General features: G+C 53.8%; 11 protein-coding genes across 11 annotated transcripts; 5 read left to right on the forward strand and 6 right to left on the reverse strand.

Moving 5' to 3' along the window:
- Nucleotides 1-1,743: 1,743 nt before the first annotated feature.
- On the reverse strand, nt 1,744-3,410 carry CPAR01_09826 (uncharacterized protein; the record flags this gene model as incomplete). Its single annotated transcript, XM_060494090.1, has 2 exons — nt 1,744-3,326; nt 3,383-3,410. The coding sequence occupies 2 exons, from the start codon at nt 3,408-3,410 to the stop codon at nt 1,744-1,746; spliced, it is 1,611 nt and encodes a 536-aa protein (XP_060348220.1).
- A 1,351-nt stretch (nt 3,411-4,761) lies between these two features.
- On the forward strand, nt 4,762-5,943 carry CPAR01_09827 (uncharacterized protein; the record flags this gene model as incomplete). Its single annotated transcript, XM_060494091.1, has 1 exon — nt 4,762-5,943. One exon carries the CDS (start codon nt 4,762-4,764, stop codon nt 5,941-5,943), a length of 1,182 nt encoding a protein of 393 aa, XP_060348221.1.
- A 688-nt stretch (nt 5,944-6,631) lies between these two features.
- CPAR01_09828 (uncharacterized protein) lies at nt 6,632-7,341 on the reverse strand (the record flags this gene model as incomplete). The annotated part of the gene is made up of 3 exons (XM_060494092.1): nt 6,632-7,102; nt 7,164-7,247; nt 7,309-7,341. The coding sequence occupies 3 exons, from the start codon at nt 7,339-7,341 to the stop codon at nt 6,632-6,634; spliced, it is 588 nt and encodes a 195-aa protein (XP_060348222.1).
- A 1,642-nt stretch (nt 7,342-8,983) lies between these two features.
- On the forward strand, nt 8,984-9,686 carry CPAR01_09829 (DNA-directed RNA polymerase II subunit RPB7; the record flags this gene model as incomplete). The annotated part of the gene is made up of 4 exons (XM_060494093.1): nt 8,984-9,232; nt 9,291-9,371; nt 9,445-9,614; nt 9,671-9,686. The coding sequence occupies 4 exons, from the start codon at nt 8,984-8,986 to the stop codon at nt 9,684-9,686; spliced, it is 516 nt and encodes a 171-aa protein (XP_060348223.1).
- Nucleotides 9,687-10,904: 1,218 nt separating this feature from the next.
- Nucleotides 10,905-12,054, forward strand: CPAR01_09830 (HpcH/HpaI aldolase/citrate lyase family protein; the record flags this gene model as incomplete). The annotated part of the gene is made up of 5 exons (XM_060494094.1): nt 10,905-11,073; nt 11,169-11,261; nt 11,319-11,344; nt 11,436-11,703; nt 11,789-12,054. The coding sequence occupies 5 exons, from the start codon at nt 10,905-10,907 to the stop codon at nt 12,052-12,054; spliced, it is 822 nt and encodes a 273-aa protein (XP_060348224.1).
- A 177-nt stretch (nt 12,055-12,231) lies between these two features.
- Nucleotides 12,232-12,706, reverse strand: CPAR01_09831 (glutaredoxin-like domain-containing protein; the record flags this gene model as incomplete). Its single annotated transcript, XM_060494095.1, has 2 exons — nt 12,232-12,360; nt 12,500-12,706. 2 exons carry the CDS (start codon nt 12,704-12,706, stop codon nt 12,232-12,234), a joined length of 336 nt encoding a protein of 111 aa, XP_060348225.1.
- Nucleotides 12,707-13,832: 1,126 nt separating this feature from the next.
- Nucleotides 13,833-15,036, forward strand: CPAR01_09832 (CORD and CS domain-containing protein; the record flags this gene model as incomplete). Its single annotated transcript, XM_060494096.1, has 2 exons — nt 13,833-13,938; nt 14,177-15,036. 2 exons carry the CDS (start codon nt 13,833-13,835, stop codon nt 15,034-15,036), a joined length of 966 nt encoding a protein of 321 aa, XP_060348226.1.
- A 2,923-nt stretch (nt 15,037-17,959) lies between these two features.
- CPAR01_09833 (uncharacterized protein) lies at nt 17,960-19,025 on the reverse strand (the record flags this gene model as incomplete). Its single annotated transcript, XM_060494097.1, has 4 exons — nt 17,960-18,221; nt 18,310-18,456; nt 18,516-18,788; nt 18,862-19,025. The coding sequence occupies 4 exons, from the start codon at nt 19,023-19,025 to the stop codon at nt 17,960-17,962; spliced, it is 846 nt and encodes a 281-aa protein (XP_060348227.1).
- A 488-nt stretch (nt 19,026-19,513) lies between these two features.
- Nucleotides 19,514-19,804, reverse strand: CPAR01_09834 (uncharacterized protein; the record flags this gene model as incomplete). The annotated part of the gene is made up of 1 exon (XM_060494098.1): nt 19,514-19,804. The coding sequence occupies one exon, from the start codon at nt 19,802-19,804 to the stop codon at nt 19,514-19,516; it is 291 nt and encodes a 96-aa protein (XP_060348228.1).
- Nucleotides 19,805-20,062: 258 nt separating this feature from the next.
- Nucleotides 20,063-21,373, reverse strand: CPAR01_09835 (uncharacterized protein; the record flags this gene model as incomplete). Its single annotated transcript, XM_060494099.1, has 1 exon — nt 20,063-21,373. One exon carries the CDS (start codon nt 21,371-21,373, stop codon nt 20,063-20,065), a length of 1,311 nt encoding a protein of 436 aa, XP_060348229.1.
- A 1,533-nt stretch (nt 21,374-22,906) lies between these two features.
- On the forward strand, nt 22,907-24,348 carry CPAR01_09836 (proline-rich; the record flags this gene model as incomplete). The annotated part of the gene is made up of 2 exons (XM_060494100.1): nt 22,907-23,032; nt 23,101-24,348. 2 exons carry the CDS (start codon nt 22,907-22,909, stop codon nt 24,346-24,348), a joined length of 1,374 nt encoding a protein of 457 aa, XP_060348230.1.
- Nucleotides 24,349-24,562: the final 214 nt, after the last annotated feature.

Below are 24,562 nucleotides of genomic sequence, written 5' to 3' on the forward strand. Positions count from 1 at the left end.
GCTACTAGATCCGTCCTGTCATGTCTCTGACGGATAACTCAAATGTGAGACATATCCACCGGTGGGAGGATCGTGGCATCTTTCCTCCTTGCTTCCTCATTGGTGCCTTTCATCTGCGAACAGCTTGCGGGAATGAGTCCCACGGGGGCTCACAATTTCCGCCCAGACCCGATCTCCGTCACGGAAAGGCGCGAATCCCCATATCCACCCATACCCTCCGATGAGACACGAAAAGGATATCTCGGCCGAAGGCCTAGTGACGTTTGCGGGGGGGAGTTGTCGTGATCAGAGTCAGCTCATTCTTCGCCCGCCGTTGCTCCCGCCGCCGATCACCGGTAGGAACACATACCACACTACCTCTCGGATGATGTGATGTTACGGCGTGGCTCTTCAATATCCGGCAGCGTCGAAGGAAAGTTGCCCCCTCCCGAACGATCAACAGGAGATGATCAATGGAGCCCGCTTGCCAGGATATCTTCTCGAGAAGATGGCTTTCGAGCCTCTTACTGCAATTGTCTCTCCGCCTGGCCTTTGATGCAACTTCTGCTTTCGTCGGCAGGACACATAGATGGATGCAATCGTAATGCTTGTCGGAGAAATTCTTACGTAGGAGGTTGTGAGGTGAGAAAAACAATAAGTCTATTTTGTCTCAGCCTCCCAAAGCCTCTTAGCCTCAACTTGCCTCCTTTCCCGCTCTCCCTAACGGGAGCTTGCATTCCCGCCCAACCCCGTTTTAGCCGCCTGAACATAAGCGCCTAGAGCCAAAGTAAACTTGAGAACTGACAGCTTGTCTAGGGCAAGATTTTGAAAAGGTCTCACCAAAAAGTCTGTCGAATCACGCTCCAGGCTTCCACCATCTGACATGCTCAAGAATTCACCCTTGGCAAGAGGCGGTCGCGGGCCGACACGACACATTTCTCACTCTGACCGATTCAAGTTGTGAATAATGAATCCTCCCGCCTCTCACGCCATAGCTCGCCATCTCAGATGCAAGACATTGAGAACCGTCATGGGCTGCAATAGGTAGTCGTGGGGCTGTGTCGGTTGGCTTGACTTGCCTGAGGTATTTCTCGAGCATATGTCGAATTCGCTCTTTGGAGGAGGGCTCCGCCTTTGTTGGCACCAAGCCATAACCAGCCCGGATAATAAAATGAGGGACATGAAGTACGGGTCGGGCATCTAGGAGGCTGAATCAACCTTCCGTATCGGTCTATTGCAAGCCACATCAGAATCCTGCCAAGATTTTGAGACGAATGGCTGTTCCCTCGCTTGCCTTTCACTCCAAATTCAACATTCAACACCTCTTTGCGTGAAGAAGGGATATTCTGAGAGGAATGAAGGCTGAACTCGCACGTCATCTTAGCACGTCACTGACAAAGGGAATTTCCCACAATTTGAGGACATTCGAAAAGAAGAGACATCTTGCTCATACGTAGGTGGAGAGGGCAATCTCAATCCAACTTACCGCCAGGAAACATGTCTGGCTTGACAGCTGTAACGTCACCCCGGTTGCTGTCACACGGCTGTCAACTTAGAGACAACTAAAAGGAGGTCACCAAGCGGATGTTGCATGTCCATATTCATCTATCCCTACCGCAATCACCGACAAATAATGTCTTTCGCCCCCCGTCACAGTGACCGTTATCCAAATTAAGCAAAGGCTACTACTCTAGACAGATGGCAGTTTGGCGGCCGCCCACTCGTGAAGCAAGCAGTATGCCAGTGAATGGAGCAAGCAAAAACTCAGCTACTTCCCTCCAAGGCAGCAAGTGTCTCCTGCCGAGCCTCCCATATCGATATTTTCTCCTTTTCATGCAGCAAGCTGCCGGGTCTCCTTTCAGACCGCCGATCCTCGTTGCCGGCATCCGGGCTGGAAGGGCCCAGAGACATTCCGACGACCTGGCCTGGGGAGCCTTTGACGGGGTTCGTGGGAGAGCGATTGCGAGCGGGGACTGTAGCAGATACAAGCTTCTTCCGACTGCCATCTCCGGGAATCCTTCGCCTGCGGGCCATCCCTCCCTCTTCGTGGCGCCGCTGCTCCTGGTCACGCCGGTCTTGGCTGCGTCCCGCATTGCCCAGTCGCGAACCCGCCTTCTCCTTCTCCTCCTCCACCTCCTCGCCAATTTCAATACTCCGACGCTGCCCGAGCTTGGGATGTTTCTCCCGTAATTCCTCGTGTTGCCTCCGCACGTGGGTCCGTTTCTTGTCGCTGTTGCACAGCCTGCGACGAGCGCGGCCATGTGCCTCGTGGTCGTTGTGCGCTACGCGGTGCTGGTCCGTCTCCTCTCGTGCGAAAGGCGGCCCAGCCCCTTCTGAATCTGATGCTCCCGGATGACAAGAGACTCGAGAAATATTCCCTCGGTCTCCGGGATGCGGTCCCACAACTACCGAGACGTCTGGTCGAGGATGGCGTTGGACCAAGTGAGGCCCAGTGAGCACTTGCTCGTCATTCCGGGACGAGGACATCTCATTCCTTGTTTTGATTGTTGAGCAAGAGCGGGGGCTCGATGTGTCGAGCGTACGATTGGTTCGTGAACGACTGGAGAGATCATCTCGATCTCGAGGGGGAGGATGCCGAGCCTTAAGTGACTCCCCAGTGTGTCTTGCCGCAGTCACAAACATCTCATCCCTGGCGTCTTCTCTACAAACCTTCGGCTGCTTCTGAGAACCCTTCGCGGTAGTGGGAAACATTGCGATTCTGGCATCATCTACGAGACGCATCAGAGCTTCCATCTCCTCAGCCAAAGGTCTCACCTCGTTGGAATCAGATCTCCTCAGGGAACAATTCTCGCGATTCAACCTGCACCCAGTCATTGATCTCCTATAGATGGCATGTCGAACAACATCTCGGCGTGCGTCACAACCCGTCTCGGTGTGACCAGTGTGATGAGATGATTCAGGCGTTCCGCTTTCTCGTACGATCTTGGGCAGCCGGCGAAGGTTCGAAGGGGTCTTTGGCAGGAACCACAGGGCCACATGACCTCTTCTCGGCGTATAGCCAAAGAAGATGTGTGACGACGCGGTGATCCCTTCTCGCAGGGACTGAAGTATTTGCAGGGTGCCATCGATCTTCTGATAGATGACGATCCTCGTTCTCTCGTCGATCCACGCGTCCGTATATCTCCCTGCCTTCTGCCACCATACAGGCGCATGAACGAGACTGCTTCGCCGCGCGGTATCTGTTGACTTGTTCTCCCATACTCTTTTCCATCCATCACCCCATATAGTCAGCTGTTCATGAAGATCCTCGACAGCCCATTTTGCGCCGTTGGGCAACTTATTGAGATCGCGAAGCGTCGAGGACCTGACGTGGACGCTCTTGGAAGCTGAATTTCCCCTCTCATTCTGTCGTAAGTCACCAGGTCTAGAATCCGGGAATCACGTGCATCGAGTAGCGAATGAGCTTCCATTATGTGTTGTTGCCCGGGTTGATTACAGGCAAAGTTGTGATAGTGGCTGGATATTTGGCTGGATATTCCGTCATAGACGGGATCTGAATGGCTCTGCTCCATCTATGCTGCTGTTGGAGTTTGTATTGGCGGTGGTGTATCAGCTTCTTGAGAAGTATTGCAGTTGTCACTCGATGAGACATGCTGGCATACGAAATGAGGATATGTGCAGCTAGTTTCGATCAAGCGGCTGTGAATAAACTGGGTGTCCTGAGCTAGAAATACATTTGAATCTGCCTGGGAGGCTGGTATTAAGATGGACTATCATAGGGTGAGAAGACAGGGGAAAGGGTGACCAAGGATTTCCGTAGGATTTTCGAGAAAGGGCTTAACAATCTGGACCTTTCTCGGTGTAATAAAAAAAGACAACTGTGTGCCTAACCATGTGAACTATGGAACTATAGAAAGAACGTCGAAAGGACGCGACTGAGAGAACTAAGCTACTGCATTAGGCCTTCTGTTTTCTTGATGATTGGTCTTCTTCACAACTAGGAAAAGGTCTCTTGATCAATGGAAGCGAACTTTTAAGGCAGGCTATGTTCAGAACAAAGAACTTTTGTTATATCTAGTCTTGGCTACTTAAAGAGGTTCGGTTACATAATCTTAAGAAGTCATTATGTTCAATACCCGACAAGCATGTAAGCATGTAATGTAGTAGTAATGGCGCTTCTTCGCTTCCAAAGTCAGCTACACGTATTGTGATAGAGGTGGTGAGCTGAATATTTGCCTCGAGCTTGAGATGGGAAGCAAGACTCCGAAGTACCATAATTGTTTGTCGACGTTGAGTTGAGTCGCTCGATACCTTGGTAGTAGGAAAAGTTGATATGCAAATGACTCACTTAATCAAGTTATGAAGGAAAGTCACAGTCGTATGTAAGACTGCCTACCATAGTCTTCACTTATTACAGCAAGTTCGAATTGTGAATAGATACAGGTTTTCAAAGTCTCTTGTGTGTATTGTGTCAAAAGGCTTGGGTTCTCTTGTTCGAGGCCACGGAAACAAAGGGATTATGCCAAACAACGGCTGTGTACATTGTCGTGAATGAAGAGAGTTGTAACAAATCTCATGCTTACCCTTTATCGATGATCTTTGATCGCGAGTAAAGACTACATTGTGACAGAGCTATATAGAAGTATCCTGAACAAGAGAGAAGTCAGAGCCGGAGAAGACAAACCAAGGCAACCAAAATCACTTATATCACAACAATTGACACAACCGAAGACTTTCCGAGGTAGGTGGACATACTTGAGTCTCCAAAGCCACTATCACGTTCGCCATCGAAGGCAACTTCATCCAATAGGAGTAGCAGCAATGTGCTTCGCCAAAACGATTTACACATGCCAGCACCAAGAACGAAAACGCGTAACCTGCCGCGAGACATGGCGCCATCGAGCGGGCTGGTGCTTCCGCCCAGTCCTCTCCTTCTTCTTCGGCGACGCCCCCGAAGAGCCCTGTAGCGAGCTCCGCGCCAACGACACCGTCTGGCCCAACGTCATCTGCCCAGAGTGCCGCACTGCCGAGGAGACCGGGATCGCCACCAAGGGCATGGTCACTAGTACGACCACGACGAACAAGTACCGCGAGAAGCTCACGCCCGCGGCGCTGGCGGCCTCGCGGCGGCGTAAGGAGGAACAGGATAAGAAGGAGGAAAAGATGCGGACAAACTACTGGTCGATCCAGGAGGACTACCAAGAGGGGTTGAGGAAGCGGGAGATGGAAGAAGCTGCTCGACTTCAGGGCAGTGATGCTTCTCTTGTTGAGGGGAGCGAGAATTATGCTGATAGGCCTCTCCCCGCTCTTCCTACCTTTCCTGCTGCTTCGGTTGGTGACACTCGCGGGGATCCGGGATACCAGGACCCACGGCTCCGTTCCAAGAATATGTTCCCTCCGCCTCCTCCACCGACGCCCGAGAACAAGAAGACTACTAAGAAGAAGCGCAGGAGAATGGAACCTCCCGTCATACCCGAGAGACGTCTGCCCACTGTAACCAGTACTGGTAGCCCGATCAGCAAATCATCTCGACGCTCACAAGAGCAAAAGCGACGATGCTCAGAAGACAAATGGAGACAACACCCACAAGAGAAAAAGAGACGGCGGGTGGAAGAGCAAACAAGACAAAACTCAGACGAGCTAACGAGCCAAAGTTCAGAAGAGGGCCCATATGAACGACCGACAAAGGAGAACCGCTACGGCAGAGACACGGCCTCGGGTAGAGAGGCCGCCGACGAGGCCATCCGGATCATGAAGGAAGCCGATGGGCCATCACCGGCAAGGCAGTCTATCGCCGTGAGAAGAGGCAGGGAGATGAAGCAACTGGCCAACAGCTATCGAGAGGAGCGGGCCGCTCCGTGGCCCGAGGAGCCGAGTATTCAACGACGTCCCACGCCCCCGCCCTCGCCGGAGCCGGAGAAGGCGGCAAAGAAGAGTGGCAAGCGCAAGGGCGGTTGGAACCCGTTTGGTAACAAGGATCGCCGAGACGATGTGACCCATTAGGGGAGAAGCACCCGCCGCGAGGTTGTTTCTGACGCTCGTTCCGACGTTCAGTCCTTTGTGTGTTGTGACGCCCGCAAGATAGAGAGAGGGAGAGATCACCATTCTTAGGTATACCTTATGATGCAAAGAGACGAGGCAGAGGGGGAAGAATGAAGGAGATTTGGTGAGTGAATGCTTCATGTTTGTTGAACTATGTATGTGTTTTGAGCGGTTTCCTTGTTTAATTGACATGGACAAATAGAGGCTTCTTTCCCTTCCCAAAAAATAAGAAGAACACGACAACCGAAAGCAAGCAACGCGCAAAAGGGGTCCGAATAGGAAACTCCTTTCCGACCATAAAGTATTGTAACTCGGCCGGCAACAGATCCAACGATTGACAATCTGTATACGCGTAAGCTCAAATTGGTATATGATGAAAGTACTCCGCCTATGAAGTGATGGCTCCTGCCCGAATGCTTCCACGCCGTGGGGCCTTAATCCTTCAATGTCTCTTCTGTTCGCCCGTGGCCTCCCTGTGATGGCTTCTCAGCCTTCTTAAATTTGCTCATCTCTGTCAGTGTTAGTTAGGTAGGCGGAGCAGTAAGCACTTGGCCAGCGCTTGTAGTCTTTCCGATAGGTGTGTGAGTTTGGTTGAGTTTACATCGCAAGACCGGGTAAGTATTTTGTCATCGGCTGGTCTGCAAAGAGTTCATTGGGCCTTTCCGTTCTTGGCGTCGCCGTTCGCCTTGGAGGCTCTGAACTTGGCAATCTCCTTCTCGACGGCCTTGTCAACGCGGCCCTTGAGCTCCTGACGGTACCCAAGCTTGAACAGGAACTCAAGCCAAACAAAGAGAGGGGCCAGGAAGACAGCCTGAACCAGGTTGTCCAACAGCGCCGGCGCGCGCCCCTCGAAGGCGCCGTGCCCGATAAACTGGAAGATCCAGCAGGCGATGTGGATGCCGATGGCGGCCTGGTTGGTCAAGGTAGGGTTCTCAACCCTGAAGTGGTTGCCAGCGGCAGTGGCGGCCAAGCAAATGACGGCCAGGAGCGTGCCGGCAACAGGCTCGAGAAGAACATACAGACCACCCCAAGTCAGGGCTGCGAGTGTCCCCAAGTTAAGATCTAGATTAGGGACGGTGAGCCAGCTAGGGAGTGGAATGAGAGTTCCTGTGTTGGTGGCCTGGGGAAGTCTGTATGAGCTCAGATGAAAAGACTCGAGTTACATCTCATTGACTGCTTACAAGGCAAAATCCGGAAAACAAGATGATGGGCACACATGCCATGTGGATGCCGATGTTGACGGTATTATGGTGGTATGCACCATACTGTGAGCTCATTAGCAACCATGCTAACGACGTACTCTGGAAAGTCGGACAGTTCACGAACAAAGGTCAGGTGTTTTTCCAAGTCTAAAGACATGATGGCGGTGAATGGAATGAGATGGTGCTGAGACCTAAGCCAAGGGCGATGTGGTGGACTGAGAGCCGAGGTTTGTTGCAGGATAGATGCACCAAGACGAGGCTGGCTGCAGGGTCGAGGCTCAGCCGCGGGCGGATCGGCAACAGCTGGAGCGTGAGCGGGCCGGACGGATTGGTTGCGGTGCACTTTGGAACGGCCGTATCGATACCATAAATTAGATTAGTCGCGGATGCACTATGGGCGACTGGGGAGAGAGCTGGTGATGTTGGCGTCGTTGCGAATGATGGAACTTGAGGGAATGCCGTCGTGTTCCGGACAGGGTTGCAATGGTGTTCATATGTGTCCCACCCAAGCACGTCGAGTTACCTTGCCTTCCGCCGAACCTTTGCGGTGCAAGTACCCGTGGGGCCGCTGGGAGCGCGTTTTTGCTCTTCGGTTCGGGGAGTTCGTAGGGATTCCACTGGATTTCCAGCAGTCCTAGAAGCGACAAGGTCCACAATGGCGGTTTCTGACTGGAGATTTTGGGGGGAATGAGTCCACTAAAAATCTCTAAACGTGCATGCACCCAGCATACGACTGATTTCCTCCACCCAATCTAACGTCGTGCATTTGTCGTGTGAGCGCGTCGGAGGCTGGGGAGGCTCTTAACCGACTCTTCTGATTGAGCTTGAAGGACATCCGGATGTCAAAACATGAAGCTGGCCAATTTTACAGTCCTCGTTGCATAAACAGACTGACTCCATGCGTGATCTGTGCCGCAAGCCCAAATTATGACGCCAGCTCCAACTCATTAGGGCTGGGCTCTCACATCCGCGGCCCAAATGGCGCCACTTGTCGCATCCTGCTGGCATCTGACAGTGCACTCTCCAGCATCGCAATCCACGAATGGGATTTGTCGCTCATTTAATCACTATTCAAGTCGCGTCTAAAGTACCTGCCTTCCAAGGTTCCCGTCCTGAACATCGCGCTTACCCCGGTTTCGGAGCGACGACCTTTCCGCCACGGGCCTTCCGCGCTAGCGCAGTGCTTTGGCGCAAGCGCGGTAGAACGAAGTGAAAGGTGTGGCTTGAGCTCCTGCCAATCCCACTTTTCCTGCCTGGGGCATGTGTAGGTGTGGCTGCCCGCAGGCCAAAAAATTCAGGAGCCACTTCTTGCCGTAACAAGGCCATCTCAGCCTCGTCAGGTTCATCTCAGGACAACCTCTCCGTTCACTACCCATCGAGTCACAACGCTGGCGGCGCATCTCCTTCAGCGCACCACAGAGGAGATATTCGTCAAAATCCCGATTCCTCGCGCTTCTCCTTTATTTCGTCCTCGTGTATTTTCTTTCTCGGAGGCGTGTCGCGCGTTGCAACCCTCTAGCTTCAGCTTGTTCGCGACTTCTGACCCTACTCACCGGTCTGCATTTGGAAGCCGCGCATCGATTGTTTCTCCTGACACTTCCAATCGTATCACTCGATCGCGGATCGATTGAGACCACGTCAACACGGGCACTAGAATTATTCGCATATAATACGAAGAGCTTGGGTTAATAACGCGCCGACGCGTTGTTGGAGGCAGGATACGGCCAACATCGCTGACGACGACACGACGACGATCCGCTTCTCGCCTCCGAGCATTCTGCGCCTTGAAAGCCGTCACGATGTTCTTCCTCTACAACATGGAGCGCAGGGTCACCCTGCACCCCTCCTACTTCGGCCGGAACATGCACGAGCTGGTGACGAGCAAGTTGCTGAAGGACGTGGAAGGCACCTGCGCAGGAAGTTACTACATCATTTCCATCATGGATACCTTCGATATTTCCGAGGGTCGCATTCTCCCAGGCAGTGGCCTGGCCGAGTTCACGGTGGGATACCGAGCCGTGGTTTGGCGACCCTTCAAGGGCGAGACGGTAATTGCTATAAATCTGCCTGGCTTTGTCGGGGAAGCGGCTTCTGACATGAACCCAGGTTGATGCTGTGGTCTACTCAGTCAATCACCAGGGCTTTTTCGCCCAGGCGGGGCCTCTGCGGTTATTCGTGTCGGCACATGTAGGTTCTCGCTTCCGCGCTGGCCAGGCAGTACCTTTTCGTCGATAGCTAACCGCTGCTATTTCTTTATCAGCTGATCCCGTCCGAGATCAAATGGGATCCCAATGCGACACCGCCGCAGTTCACCAACAATGAAGATACCATCATTGAACCAGGAACCCACGTGCGTGTCAAGGTAATTGGTACGCGCACAGAAGTCGGTGAGATGTGGGCGATTGGCAGCATTAAGGAGGACTATCTCGGGTATGTCAATAACTGCGAAGCCTTGATTGGGTCTAACTCACATATCCTCGCAAAAGCTGCCTCCAGGACTAAACGTCACCCACGATGGGGAAGAGTAAGGAGACGGGCCACGAACGACCACGCCCAACGCGACCTATACAGGCTTTGGTCGGCGAGAGGTGGGTATTCGACACTCTACGCGAGTGGATCCTTGGCCGTTTATGGCAACAAGTGTTGCTACCGCGCAGAGCAACCCTTTTGGACAAGGCCCGGACGAAAATATCGAGAGAGTCGTCTTTGGGCCACAAACGAGACATCGCTACGCTGACCAATCTGCATCCGGGAAGTCAAACATAGAGAAAAGTTTGGAGAGAGAGAAAAGAGGGCATACGCATGCCTACATCGTACATGGCTGGCGCATTTTTTGCGATCCGCAGCGTCAGATCTGGGTTCCTGAAAGTTGTACAATAAGCTGTTGCTTTCCCACATTCAACGAAATAAAAAGAGCAAAGCTACGAGCAAACACAATGTCGCTCGGGTAGGCTTCTGGAGCAGCCATCCTTTGACGGCGAAGAGTTGAAGTCCCGAAAGTCTATATTGTGACCAGATTTGTGTTCTTTGTGAAGTTTCGAAGGTCTCAAGCTTGGACTAATTGCACGCACTTATCTAGGTAGGTACCTACCTCTCTGTATATACCTTTGGTGACATCAGGTAGCAAGCACCTGGCGGGAGCTTGCTATGGTGAGGTCGCGGGAGCCGGGAATTCGGCTAGCCCCGCCCAAATATACCTCTTCCCCCACGTTTCCTCCCTGGGTAAGGTAGCTCTGATAGACTAATAACCCCCAATAACATCCGACAATTACCCCGCCGCATGAATATCTCCGTCCCGTGGGTCTTTTCTCCCCATGGTACGGATACTGTGGTGGGAATGGACCGAGTTCCTGTCCTAGAAACCCGCTTTACCTCCCCCGGCCCGCCTCTATCTGTTATCCGCGTGCATGCGTAGAATGGGGCGCCATGGCCGGCTTTCCCTCCGAAGAAATCAGTAAAGCACCCCCGCACTAGACAGACAGACAGACAGACCCCTACGCGTATCTGACATAAGGCGCGGGTGACACATTGGGTTGGAGGGGTTGGTTCACATCATGAGCCGATTCCGGTGCTTGATCATGTAGTAAACCTATCAGTAAGGAAAGAAACAAAAGATTTGTATCTTACGTCGCACAGGAACTGTTGCTACTTGCAAATCATATAAACACCATCATTATAATTCGTCAATTTACCACTTCACATTCGTGTATACAAACTACAATGTCGGCGATGCAAGCGGCCAACAAGCTCCGGACGGCCTTCACCAAGGGCGCCGGCCCCAGTTTCGGGTTGTGGCAGATGATTCCCGGCGCCAACGTCTCCCGGGTGCTTGCCCGGAGTCCCGGCGTGGATTGGGTCTTGGTCGATTGCGAGCATGGGAACATTGACGGTGAGCTTGATTGAATTATCAGAGCAATGTTGATGCTGAACGCTGAACGAGAGGATTAAGATGAGAAGCTGACTTGTTGGTGTCCTACTCCCCAGATGGCGCCATGCACGATGCCGTCCCTGCCATTGCGGCGGCTGGTGTATCTCCCATTGTGAGGTTGCCGGACATGCAGAGCTGGATGGTGAAGCGTAAGGGCATTAACCCTTTCTCATGATTGAGGCAAATCAGACTAACCACATATTCAGGTGCTTTGGATTGCGGTGCTCACGGGGTAAGCAGACAAGCCTCATGTGAACAGAGAGAATGTTTCATTTACATGCGGTGTTCGCAAAGAGAAGAAGCTTGGCTGACGTTCGAAAAAGATCCTCGTTCCGCTGCTCCGAACCGCCCAGGAGGCAAAGGACCTGGTGCAGTCGGCCAAGTTCCCGCCGTGGGGACGACGTGGGTTCGGGTCGCCTCTCGCCATGGAACGCTTCAGCCCGGCGCCCAGCATGACGGAGTACCTGCAGCAGGCCAACGACAGCCTGCTGACGATTGTGCAGATTGAGACCAGGGAGGCTCTTGAGTCCATTGACGAGATCGCGGCGGTGGAGGGTATTGACGCGCTCTTCATTGGCCCCTTTGATCTTGGTCAGTCCAGCCCATCCCTTGAGCCATGCACTTTGGGCCGCTTGTTCACTTGGAGTTGAGCGATCTTGGCTGACCGGCATCACAGGAAACAACATTGGCCACCCAGTGATTAACGGCGTCATCGAAAAGGAGCTGAGCGATGCTATTGAGCGCATCCTCGAGGCGACGCACAAGGCGGGTAAGAAGGCCGGCATCTTCTGCACGAGCGGCGAACAGTCCAAGTTCTTCGCGGATAAGGGGTTCGACATGATTAGCGTGGCGACGGATTACACGGCATTGCAGTACACAGTCTCGGAGTCATTGAGCATAGCCAGGGGAGGGGCGAAGCCGGCCAAGGGTGGATCGTACTGAGCGATACCGTAGGAGATGCCTAGAGATTCTCGAGAGTAGAAGGGTATCGCATATGGTAGAGGAGTAGGCTGTGCTGCTTGGTTGGTCGAACTCTTGGCTCGCCTGCTGGCTACTTCCTATGAGCCAAGCAACGCTGCGGCCGCTCTGGATGAGTAAGAAAGACGATCTTCACAGAGTTTACTTTTCTCCCTCTACTTGATCCATCTTGGCTTCGATCTGATCTGGGTCGAATCGATGCATGAGCTTGACAGCTTTGCCCACGAGTTTGACATCCTCCTCAGGGGCCTCGGCTTTGCTAATGTGGATCTGGGGTAAAGGGGCGCACGTCAACGGATTAGAATGGTTTAAAGGCTCACTTTTGCAGGAAACTTTTGCGAAGGTGGATGTGCATCATCGGATGGCCTCCTTTTCATCCCACGCGGCAAGGAAAGAAGGATGAACTTACCACGGGCACGTCGAAATCGTAAAGGTCCCTCCACTTCTTGTTCTCTGGCTTCGTGATGACGACCTCCGTGTAAGCAAAAGGCCGGCGATCCCAAACGTTGGAGAGTGCCGATTTGGCCCGCACGCACAAGCCGCACTCATCGCGGGAGAAGAGGGTGATCCGACATGGTTGGACCTTTTGAAATAAACGTCGTGTTGGTGCAAACATTTTTATGATTGCTGCAGATCAAATTGCAAGTCTGCTGTGGACGTCTCGCGATTAACTCGAAATCTGACGTTTATCCCACCGTAGTGTGTGGGCACAACATACTCTTGAACCGAGAAAAAGAAGGAGGCTCGAAGGCTGTGAAACAGCCTCGTTCTCGGTCAGCTGGGAAAGGAAGACGAGGGGAGGAGAGAAAGGATAGGAATGTCAAATATGACGACTGGTACCAGGGATCAGGGTAGGTTGGTGTTGGAATTGAGTTGGAGGGGCGTACAATGTCTGTGGTTGTATTTGAGATATGTCTGTGAGATTCAATGTGAGATGATGTGACCTGCCCAATGTCTGCCAGTTGCGGGGGTGTGGAGAGAAACGCCCGTTGGTTATCGTTTCGAAATAGTCCGATTGATTGAATGGTTGGATCCGCCACGAAGAAAGCAAAATTGCTGCTCGTCCCAGTCCGTCTTGTGATGATGATGAAATGGGCAAACAAAGGCAAAAGTGTGGGCTGAAGATGTCTGGTCTTTTTTGGGTCGTAAGTTTGAAGTTTCCGACTGAACTTCCACCCCGGCCGAGTTGCAACTCTGAACCTGCAAGGACAAGGCCGGATGTAACCTGTCATTGTCTTCGGTCAATTCTTGCCGAATGTGGTCACATTACGGACGTCTTCTTCAGGAAGGCGGTCAGGACTTTGAAGCAGTCGCACCCCACCCTTCGTTATCCATCTCCGGCGAATCAGCAGGAAGATTTGGCGGAGCTTGTGCCCAACATGCATAATTTTGAGCCGCTAAATCGCAGTGACGACGACCCCTGGGAAATTCTGGAATCCTGGAGAACATAGTAACCCCTCCATCGACGACAACCACCCCTCACTCATCACTTCCTTACGGGGGCCCTTTTCGACAATTTACATCCTGCTAGACCCGCCGCCTCTTTCATCCACACCAATTCTCAAACGTCACCCGTCGTCAATCTTGAATCTTGTTCATCCTTAACAATTTTTTCCCCCTTCCTTCCACTCCAATTCCTTGGAGCATCACTGTGTGTCCAGCAAACTTCGCTTGCATCTCACCTCAGCACGCGAAAACGGTAGCGAAAGCCAAGCAGCATAAGCTCATCCTGCCACCTCATCATGGCAGAAAAGTGCGTCCACCAGGGCTGCGGCAAGCTCTACTCTGATGCTGAGGAGCCATGTGTCTACCACCCCGGTCCTCCCGTCTTCCATGAAGGCCAGAAAGGTACTCACTCCTAGCCCCCCAATCACCATACAAACTCTACACAAGTGCTACGCCATGCTCCATGGAGAACGCGTCCTTCCCGTTCTTGTCCCGTGCGGATGTCATGGGATTCCCCTTCTTTCGTCCAATTGCACCTCTCCCATCCCCTTGCCACGAGCCCCGTTCAACCGCAATCAATCGCATTGGAAATATTTCACACGAGACACCGCGGCTAACCTCATTCACCGCTACCAAACAGGCTGGAAGTGCTGCAAACCCCGTGTCCTCACCTTTGAGGAGTTTATGGCCATCCCCCCCTGCACAACCGGCAAGCACTCCACAACCGACCTCCCCCCAAAGATCGAGCAGAAGCCCCAAGCGGACCCCGCGGACGCGCCTTCTCTCCTCGATAAGCTCGCATCGGCAGCGGAACCGGCACGCAAGCCCCTCTCCCAAGCCACAGCCGCTCCCTCCCCTCCGCCTCCACCCCCGGAGTCCGAGTCCGACGACGCTTCCCTCGAGATTCCCGACGGGACCACCTGCCGTCGTAAAGCCTGTTCGGCCACCTACCGCAAGGCCTCATCGCGCGATGGCGAATCCTGCGTCCACCACCCCGGTGTCCCCATCTTCCACGAGGGCTCCAAGGGCTACAGCTGCTGCAAGCGCCGTGTTCTCGAGTTTGACCAGTTTATGAAGATCGAAGGTTGCAAGACCAAGGGCCGTCACCTGTTCATCGGAAGCGGCAAGAAGAAGAACGCTGCGGCAGCTGGCGGCGAGGAGAAGCTCGACACAGTCCGCACCGACTTCTACCAGACCCCTTCTACTGTCATCGCCTCCTTCTTCCTCAAGAAGATCGTCAAGGATTCGGCCAAGATCGAGTTCAAGTCGCAATCCATCGCACTTGACCTGCCCACCTCAGACTCGCCGCCCAAGCGCTACACCACCGAGGTACCTCTGTTTGCGCCAATCGATACGGAAAAGTCCACCTTCAAGGTGCTTGGCACAAAACTTGAGGTGAACCTTGCCAAGGCCGGCGGTGAGTCGTGGCCTGTCCTGCGCAGTGATGACCGTCTCACTGGTGAGATATTACAAATCGGCAAGGCGGGGCGCTTGCAATAGTTCAAGACACCACCACAGGTACGGACTTACACTCTCGCGCACTCGCGTTCCCCGGGAGAGCATTCATGCGGGCTATCGGAGTAAGATGGTCACAAACCCCAGGAGAAACGTCAGGCAAAAGAGATGTTGAGATGACGCGAGAGAGAAGCGAATGAGGAAACACGTGTGTGAGACACGGGCGACCTCTAGACGCACAGAAGGGGAAAGAAAAAAAGAGAAAGAAAGATACACCAGATACCTCTAGATGGGTATGTGAGACATTCATGTCCCACCCAAGGATGCGGTAGCTACTGTAATCCAAGAAAAAACCGTAAAACAAGAAGAAAAAGTTCAAGACATGCTCCTTGGCCCTGACCCCCTACTACTCGTAACTTCGAGGTTCCTTTGGCTCTTCTGTTTTTGATGACGCCTCTGACTCTGCTGGAATGCGTGCTGTCTATCTGCCATCTGCCTAGCCAGCCCCATTACCGTGCGGCGTGCTCAAAGGTCATGCTCTGAGAGGCCTGGAGGAGGATAAGGCCTTAGGCCTCGGAGGGGGGATCGACTCGAGCCGTGATCTGGTATGTGCCACGGCATGTGACCAAGGGTCTTGGCAGACAAAACGTGATACGCGGCCCCCTCCTCTGTTGACTCGGTGAAGATCCGTGTGAAGTGGTAAAATGAGTAGCAAGCTTCTTCTTTCTTCCAAAGATCAGCCTCGCAAGAGAGCGGCCTCCAACTCCAACCAAACCACCCCCTGAGAGCACGAGCACAAGCACGAGCACGGATTGTTCTGTCCGTCCGTTCAACCCCAAGACAGAATACAGAAAAAAAAAATTCAGAAACGTCCTCGCCGTGTGTCACCTTGGGCCTTTTTCCTGCTTGATTACCATGGTAGACTCGCGCTTCAGGATTTGTTCTAAGAATACTCAGCCTAGAAACCCGTGCGCTTTCCTCTGTGCTCTTGCGACATGGCCGCCTGCGGCGTCAAGTTCACCACTGAACCAAAAGATTGTCCCCCTGTTTTTTTTGTTGAGATGACGGAAGGTGATGATCCGTGAACATATCTCGATGTTCTGTTAGCAGGCCGTGAACATGTCTTGGCATTCGAACCGCTGTCCATTGCGTCTTTTGGCGGTCAGATTTCCTTTCCTTCTTCCTTTCTTCTTCTTCGATAAAAAAAAGGGTCCCACGTTGTCTAGCTATTGTTGCACTGCCGCCTTCGTTGTACTTGCCTAGAGGCTAGAGGCTAGAAGACTAGAATGTGCCGCGAAATGCTGTCTTGCCAAGCAGTCGGAAACGCTGCTAACGACTCTGGTTGCGCGCGCGCATGGGGGGTTGGTTCACCAACAATCACCAGAGACATCACTTTACTTAGTCTGGAAGATAAAGTTGGCGATCATCATGACGGGTCCTTCAAGTGCCGGTGGACGGTGTGTACCTTACTGCTTAGTGGTTGGTGTCAATGCTTGCCTTGTCACGCTTGTAGTGTACGGATAATTGTCCGTGTGTGGGATTTGACAATTTGTGTAATGCTCAATTGGCTTATCTGATTTCCGCAATCTACCTAGTACTCTAGCCAAGGCCAAGCTAGCTAGCTTCAACCGCCCCTTACGGAGAGTTTTCTCAACAGCTTTTTTCTTGTGAAAGCAAACCCGAAAGCCAAGATAATAGGGGACGTGAGTACCCCCCTCCGGCAAACCACAAGTGTGTGTGTGTGTGTGTGCATGTGAGAGAACAACACACACCAAGGCAGTTCCCGGAGTCCCGATGCAGCTCTACCCGCAAACTAATACCGACGCTAGTGACAACACCCCTGGCATGACTGACATATCAGATAATCAGTCAGAACGAAAGGAAAGCCAGGGGGTGGGGAATTTTCGATGACTGAAAAAAAAAATGGAGAAAATAAAATGTCTTGGCTTGTTGCGGCCTGATGCAATTGTAAAGAAAAACAGATTGATAAACCTTTTCCAACTCCGAGCCTAGCTGCCCATACAGCCAAACTTGCCAGGGATGATGGACGCAGGCACACGAAGCACGGATAGTGGTGCGCGCAGCACACACCGTCCGTATCTAGTGTCGAGTCAACCACCCCCCATAAACTGCATCACCCAAAACGCCAAGCCGGTGATGTGGATACAACAGGCATGAAAACATGTAGATTGGGAATCTGTGAGAAAAAAGAGGAAGAATAGGCAGGGAGGGCAGATCGAGTGCCGCCGCCGCCACATGAAGGTGGGAATTGTTGGAAATCGCAGAACGCATGCTTGGTAAAGAAAAAAAAACGGAGTCCTCAACGAAGCGGAGTCCGTCACCCCCGCTGGACCGGCGTCCGTTGATGGAAACGCCCTTCCACTGCCGCGTCAGGATCGGCTTCGTGCTCCGCTTGGCTATTGCCACGAACTGGTCCGTTGTGGTAATACGGCCAAGACGGTGAAGTCGGCGCCCGCCCGGTAGTCAGGTGACAGTGGCTTTGCTCTCTAGCGCGGGAAGGGAGGACGTATGCCAATGTGCCCGCCGGAGCTAGCAATAGACTCTACAGTCGTAGCTCTAGACCAGCCGCCGTGCCGCTCCCTATGTGGCAGGGATCACCCTGATAAGAGGCCGAAAAGGGATAAAGCCAAAATGGATAGGACGCAGGCCAGTGGAGAATAAGGCTTCAGAAGGGCTGTGCCATGACTGTGGGCGGTAACGGGCGTTGTTGGTCATAGTCGTCCAGATATGCGTATGCGTGGTGTAAGCTGGAGAGTGTAGCGTAAGAGTGGTTATGGCGACTCGTTCTGCAGGGACGCAGCTCGTTTGTGCCTGGTGTTATGACGTGGGGTGTAGCCGTAGACGGCTGATCTGACGGGATCTAGACTTTTGTTTTTGACTTCGCCGCACCAATGCAAGGGTGGAGCCTGCCCGCTGCGGGATGCAACGGAACCGGCGCCCCTCGCCCTCAACCCGTGCTCTTAGTTGCCGGGTTAGGAGAAGGCGCTCTCTCGTCCGTGCCATTGTAAATCAGCTGGAAGCCATCGCGGCGGCAGATAACAATGGGCTTGTCGTTGGAGCAGCGCCCGATAATTTCGCTATTGTTCGGCAAGTTGTAAGGCACGGCGTCCTTGAAATGGATGATTGGGCCGCCGTCCATCGTGAGCCCGATAATTTCAGCTCCTTGAATGCCATCATCCTCATCAGAAGACTCGGCTTGAATAGTGTTCCTGTATCTCGTGTTAGCGCACATGTTTTCATCTTGGCGGGGGGAGGTTGGGTAGCAACCAATTTCCCGGGGTGGAAAGGTGCACGTACACTTGGCTCATGGGGAGCGTTCCGGCGTCACTCATCTTCCTCTTTCTCGCTGACGCCTTCTTGACTCTTCGGACCATGCATGTGTGGAAGTAGTGGAACAAACCCGCGATGACCAAGACGGGTGTGCCGAGAGCAAGAGCCCATGGACTATAATGATACGTTAGCAAAAACATGAGGCTTGCAAGTATGGCAGGGAGGCTACACACGGGTTCTTGCGTTGTCTCAGCTGGTGGACAAGGGCCAGAATGACTCCGCATACTGCAATGAGAGATCCGACCTGAATCATGGTGAAAGTCGACCAGTACAGCGACATGAGGTCCTCGCCGTCGCAGAACTGCAATGCCATCAAGGTGAAGACCTCCATAATGACCGTCGCTAATGAGACGCAAACGCATCCCAGATTGAACCAGATGCAATGCTTGATGGCTTTTTTCCTTTTTGCGTCCGTCTCGGGGAGTTCGCTCACAGCGTCCAATGTCCTGAACAGTTGGTCAGTGAGACTGTTTGAGGAAAGATGACCGTGAGACGCAACGGTTTTGCGGGGGAACTCACCGTGTGTAATTCCATGCTGCCAGGAATAGGATGAACAGATTGAAAACGAACAAAAGCCAGTACATGACATCGAACTGCCATCTATCCAAGTGAGATGCGAATCTGGCATAGTGCTCACACCGCACCGGGTCGAAAGGTGTAAAGTCTTCTTCGTTGGCCGACATCGTGACTGTTGTGTGCGTGTTGATCTGGTTGTTGGGTTGTAGAAGATGCTTTCACGTCTTCTTTTGAAAATCGTCTGGTGCTCCGGATGACAGAGCGTTGATGATGTTGGCACTTGACAGATGGTGATGCAAGAGGCTCTGCTTCTTTATAGGTAAAGAGGCTCGTTTTGTAAAGTCACCGATCTGCAGGGTTATGATGAGTCGGTGCAGACTTGTCCAGGCTTGCGTGTGCGAACAGGGAGGCGCTTTCAGTCAGGCTCTGATGGCGGGCAGGGGTTGCCGTGGTGCTAAGTCTGCCGAGGGGCACCCCGGTGTGTTCGTGCAGTGTGCGGACTATGAAGCGAGGGGTGTATACTGAGATAATCTGTACGGTGGAGGTATAGACCAAAGCTCCTATGGCTTGTCAAGCAGAAATGTGAGATTAGCTCAGATTGAGATGGCAGAATGGCTCGTCACTGCCCAGGGGACTACTGCAGTTCTGCAGTCACCTAGAGGCCGTTCGCTCCACTCGGCCTTAGACCAATGTGTGGATCCAAGGCCAAGTTCAAACTCATCTTGTCACCAATGATGCACCGATGCTGAGTCGAGAGAGGAGGGAGGCCAGGAATAGTGCTTGAAACAAGACGATAGTGACAGCGTCGTCGACATGGCTGGTGGTGATCCGCATGTGGATGGCGATGCTGTCTGGGCGATGTCTGGGCAGTCTCTTGGCAAGATGCGCGGGATAGGACGTAGATTGCCGATCTGTAGGCGGGCCCTTGGTGACGGCGCATGTGCATTTGGATTGGTCGGCCGCCGCATTATTCTCCGGACTAGGGGGGGCTTAGCAACGACGTCCAGACTTTGCAACTCTGTTGCACAGATATTCCATGGTTCCCTAAGCTCCAACGACGAGCTTCCCTTGTCCAACAATCCATTTCTTTCCCCCCATTACCCCGTCCCATGCCCGCTCCGACGCCGTCAGTGGGAGGCCACCCCGCGTGCCCGCAGTGTCCGCACGTCTCATCAACGAACCCTCAACTCGAACATGTGGTTCCTCAACTCATTCCCTCCATCAGCTCAACTCTGTCAAGCATCATTCCCTTCAGACCAAGATACTCCTTTAGCGAGTCCCACTCAATACCGCCCTCCTCACCGTGTCGCCATTTCTCTCTGTAACCCCAGGCGCATGCGATGTCATCCATGCCCGCCCTCTCTTCTTCACGCAGCCAGCGCTGGTGCAACGGAATACCGGGCGCCCAAGTGACTCGTCGCATATGATCATTGACAGTGGTTTTGGCAACCATCCCAATCGTCGCTGTGAACCCCAGATAAGCCAGGATGGCGGCGAAGGCGAACTTTGTGGCTGTCACGGGCTCCATTGTGTTCTGGAATGCCGAGAGATTGGAGGCAAGAGTGTAGACTCCAAAGGGGGCCGCTGCCACGGCCGAGACGGGCAGAAGCGCCTTCCGCAGAAGCTTTTGGCGGTAGAATGCTTGTGTTGCGTAGCAGGCCTCAACGATGCCAATCGCAGCGTCCAAATTCTTGGCGTCGATGGCGGCCCCCAGAGCTGTTTCGGCCACACTTGCTTCGATTGCCTTGTCTGCCCTATTTGGGTTCTGCTGAACATAGAAGATTGCATCCTCGACCGCCTTTGGTTTGGGCTTTGACGCATACAATTCGAAAACATGGGGAAGTGTCTCGGGCCTGCCAAGCCTAGCTTGGATGTTTACGTATAAGTCCAAGACCTGGGGACCAATGGAAACGGTGGGGTGGGCGATAATTTCGTATGCTGACTCGGAGATTGTGTCGACTGTATCCTTGACAGAAACTGACGGGATCGACGCGCTACCAGATTTAGCTGCAGTCAAGTTCGAGTCCAAGGATAACAGATTGGAAGCGGTCGATGCTGTGAGTGTCGAGGCCGGACGATTCTCTGACCTGGATAGATAGGGTTGAATCGCATTTGCGGCGCCTTGGCACGTTTTCAAGACTGCAGTGACGAGCTGTGTGGTGGGAATTCCGTCCGTAGAGAGGAAGTGCTTTCTGCTCTGCTGAACCACGGCCGCCAGCTTGCTCAGATCAGGGAGTTCCTTGGACGACGGACTGGCCGTTGCAGGCCTCTCGTGACCATTCTTTTGCAAAGCCGAAGCAGGTACCGTGCTCGCCAGGCGACTTTTCTCAAAACCCCGTCTCAATATGGTATTCTCGTAGAGCTGGGCAGATCGAAGAGGGACGATCGAAGGCACGTTTGGCTTGGCGGTATGTTGGAATCGAGTCTGTTGACCGGCGCGTGATAGGCCCACACATGATTGACAAACGAAGCGAGGCTGGCGAGCCGCTGGCCGGATGAAGGCGGTCCGCATCATCTTCGTAGCGGAGAGGATAGTGCGCGAGGTCGGGTCGAGGAGGAGGAGGATGACGAGCGTACGCGTCTTCGGTGAGTGAGGATTGGACAATCTGAAGCACACAACGAGCGAGCGGGCGTGAAGTCGTAGACTGGCCTCTCTGGGCTGCAGCAGTAGAGCGAACAGCGAAGCAATCGGGATAGATAGTCCGTTTCGTAGCGAGGCAAGCCAAGAGAATCAAGCAAAAGGGGGCCGTCGGGCGGGTGAGGCAGAAACCGTGGGGAACAAGCAGCCGGGAGAGGCCGTCTTGGGGCTTGGTACTGGTTGAGGAGAGAAGGCCGAGAAAGAATCCCGGGTGATGTGAGGCACTGGTACCGTGGGACGGTGGGATGAAGCAAAATTGGAGGACGGGAAAGGACTCTCGGAGCTCTGGACGCGACGGAGGTTCCGGGGAAAGCTGGGAGCTCATGCAAAATTTCCACCTTGAGCCCCATACCCCCCAATAGCACGTCGTCTAATTACCCGCACCTGCCCCCCTAGCCTTACAGGCGATCATTCACGCGGCAGGGAGGCTCTCGCAGCTCGGGACAGCGCGCCGCGCCAATGAGATTAGCAGTTGCCCCTCCTAGGCGGGGTCGCTTTGGGGCAAGTACAGGAGAGTACAGCGCCCAGCCAATACTTGAAGGTGCACTGAAGAAACGTGGCCGGCAGCAGCCACAGCCGTCCACTGGCGTTGCATGCCGAGTATTCTGAGAGCCTACGCGCACCTCTTTGGCGCGAACTGTTACACTGCCACTTTACTCACACCGTCTGCTGCGTGTTTCTCAACACCATTCCTTCCAAGACGTTAAGGCTGTAGATCTTTATTGTAGCTCTGCATTAGATACAATTAACATCTTTAGCAATGAGTTGGTCTCTTGGGCCTATTCCGGTTTGTTCCGCAAGTTGTCTTGGCTTGCGAGAGTGCTCATACCCTGGATCACTATTCTTCCCATACGCCACATCGCATGCTTACGTACTGCCCAGCCACAGGTACGTGGAGAGACATTTGAGGCTGATGGACCAGAAGATACTTAGGCTGCTATGGCATCTGCACGCTAGTTGGAAGTACCTCAGACCAGGCAGGCGCCTCAGCCCACTTTGACTGTAACGGTTGCACTGCCAGCGCCTAACAGCGCAGCGCCTTTGAGCGAACGACCAAGATACTGCCCGAAGATGACGAAACACCACGCGGCTGAAAAGCGACCCCAGAGTACCATCATCCCATCGACCCTTGAGGACACGCTGATCGAACCCCTCGAGAGCCTCAACCTCCTCCTGCTATTAAACAGCACCCTGTCGCTCCATTCTACTGTATCTGAACGACATCTCTCGCTCATTCTCGCCATTGAACCCAACCTATCAAGCTTGGCTTGCATGAGCCTCCGTCCAATTCCGGCCGACGACCTAACCACCATCAACCACCTCTCCATCGACGAGAGTTAACCACAACAACCATCATTTACTTGATATTGAAAGCGCAAACACATAAAAGACATAGCAACAAACTGCATCATGCCCCCTCCACCTCCGCCGCCGCCGCCGATGCCTGCGATGGGCGGCCCTCCTCCGCCTCCCCCGCCGCCAGGAGGTCCTCCTGGAGCTGGCAATCTACCTTCGAGACCACCACCAGGAGGCAGAGTACGTCTTTGGAGCTCACGAGTGGACTTGAACGCTTTGTCACAGCATCATACTGATACGGGTCACAGGGCGCTCTACTCTCCGACATCACGAAAGGCAAGGCTCTCAAGAAAGCCGTTACGAACGATAGATCTGCGCCGGTAGTTGGGGGTTCGTCTGGTGGCGTTTCCTCCGGAGGACCGCCTCTAGGAGGTGCGCCTCCGGTCCCAGGCTTTGGTGGTGCCCCTAAACCTCCCGGTGGCCTCGCTCCTCCGGTGCCCGGAAATCGAGCTAGAAGCAATAGCGACCAGAGCGGGCGAGAAAGCGCGCCTGCACCGCCCACACAGGCAGCACCACAATTAGGGGGACTCTTTGCGGGAGGCATGCCGAAGCTGCGGAAGACTCGTGGCGCCGTTGATACCGGTGCTTCTATGGACTCGTCATATCTGTCGGATCCCGAGAGCAATGTGCGGTCGTCCTCTGCGCCGAAGCCACCCACATTCGGAGCACCAAAACCTCCTGGCGGTGCGGCGCCGGCCCCGCCGGGAAGGCCGCCTTTACCTCCTCCCAACGCCGCACCGGCCCTGCCACCATCCATTGCCAACTTGCGCAAGACGCCCAGCGATCTACCTCGGCCAGGCTCTTCAGCATCGATGAAAGGACCTCCGCCTCCTATAGGCAAGAAGCCGCCGCCACTGCCAGCATCCCGGAAGCCCTCGACTACGCCCAGCCACCCGCCTCCATTACCTGGATCGCCAGCTCCAGGAGCACCCCCTCCACCACCTCCATCGTCTGCTCCAGCACTTCCGTCCGCACCCCCCTCGGCGCCGCCACCACCCCCTGCTGCTGCTGCTCCCAGAGCTCCAGCGCCATCGCCTCCGTCGAGGTCCCCAGCACCTCCACCTCCTCCACCGGCCTCAAACGGACCTTCGCCGCTGGCAATGCAAGCCGCTTTACGAGCAGCCGGTCAGGCATCTCCAAGTGCTGCTCCACCGCCTCCCCCATCGGTGGCCCCCTCGCCCCCCGCCTCTGCACCTCCTCCACCAACAGCACCCCCTACGAGGGCCCGTGCTGGTTCTGGTCTACGATCTTCTATGCTAGATCCAAGCGCCTTCACGCTTGCTCCCAATGGTGCAAAGAGTCCAAGTCCTACTCGAACGAACACAATGAGCAGTCTCAATGTCGGCGGTGGTGGTCAACGATACATCGTACAAGATCCTCGATGGAAGTTCCAGGATGATGCCATGTTGCCAAAGCCAAGGGACTTTGTAGGCGGTCCCCGACGATACAGAGCCGGCAGAGGTAGCAGTGTTCCTCTTGATCTCAGCGCCCTATAAGGGGGTCGGACTAGATACGGATTATTCCGTAGCCTGATCAGCGTCAAGTTCTATCAAAGTTTGGGTCTAGAGTGGCGACCAGCCTCGGGCAATCTACATGAATCAAACGATCTGCACTGCTATGATTCTTGGTGGAAACGCACCCCTTGTTGCTGCATGGAAGTCATCCGGCAGAGATTTCTCGCAGAAGACGGAGAGGGTTCAATTTCGACGC

Source organism: Colletotrichum paranaense, assembly GCF_030867605.1.
Source record: "Colletotrichum paranaense strain IMI 384185 chromosome Unknown Scaffold_7.1, whole genome shotgun sequence".
Taxonomy (NCBI): Eukaryota; Fungi; Ascomycota; class Sordariomycetes; order Glomerellales; family Glomerellaceae; genus Colletotrichum; species Colletotrichum paranaense.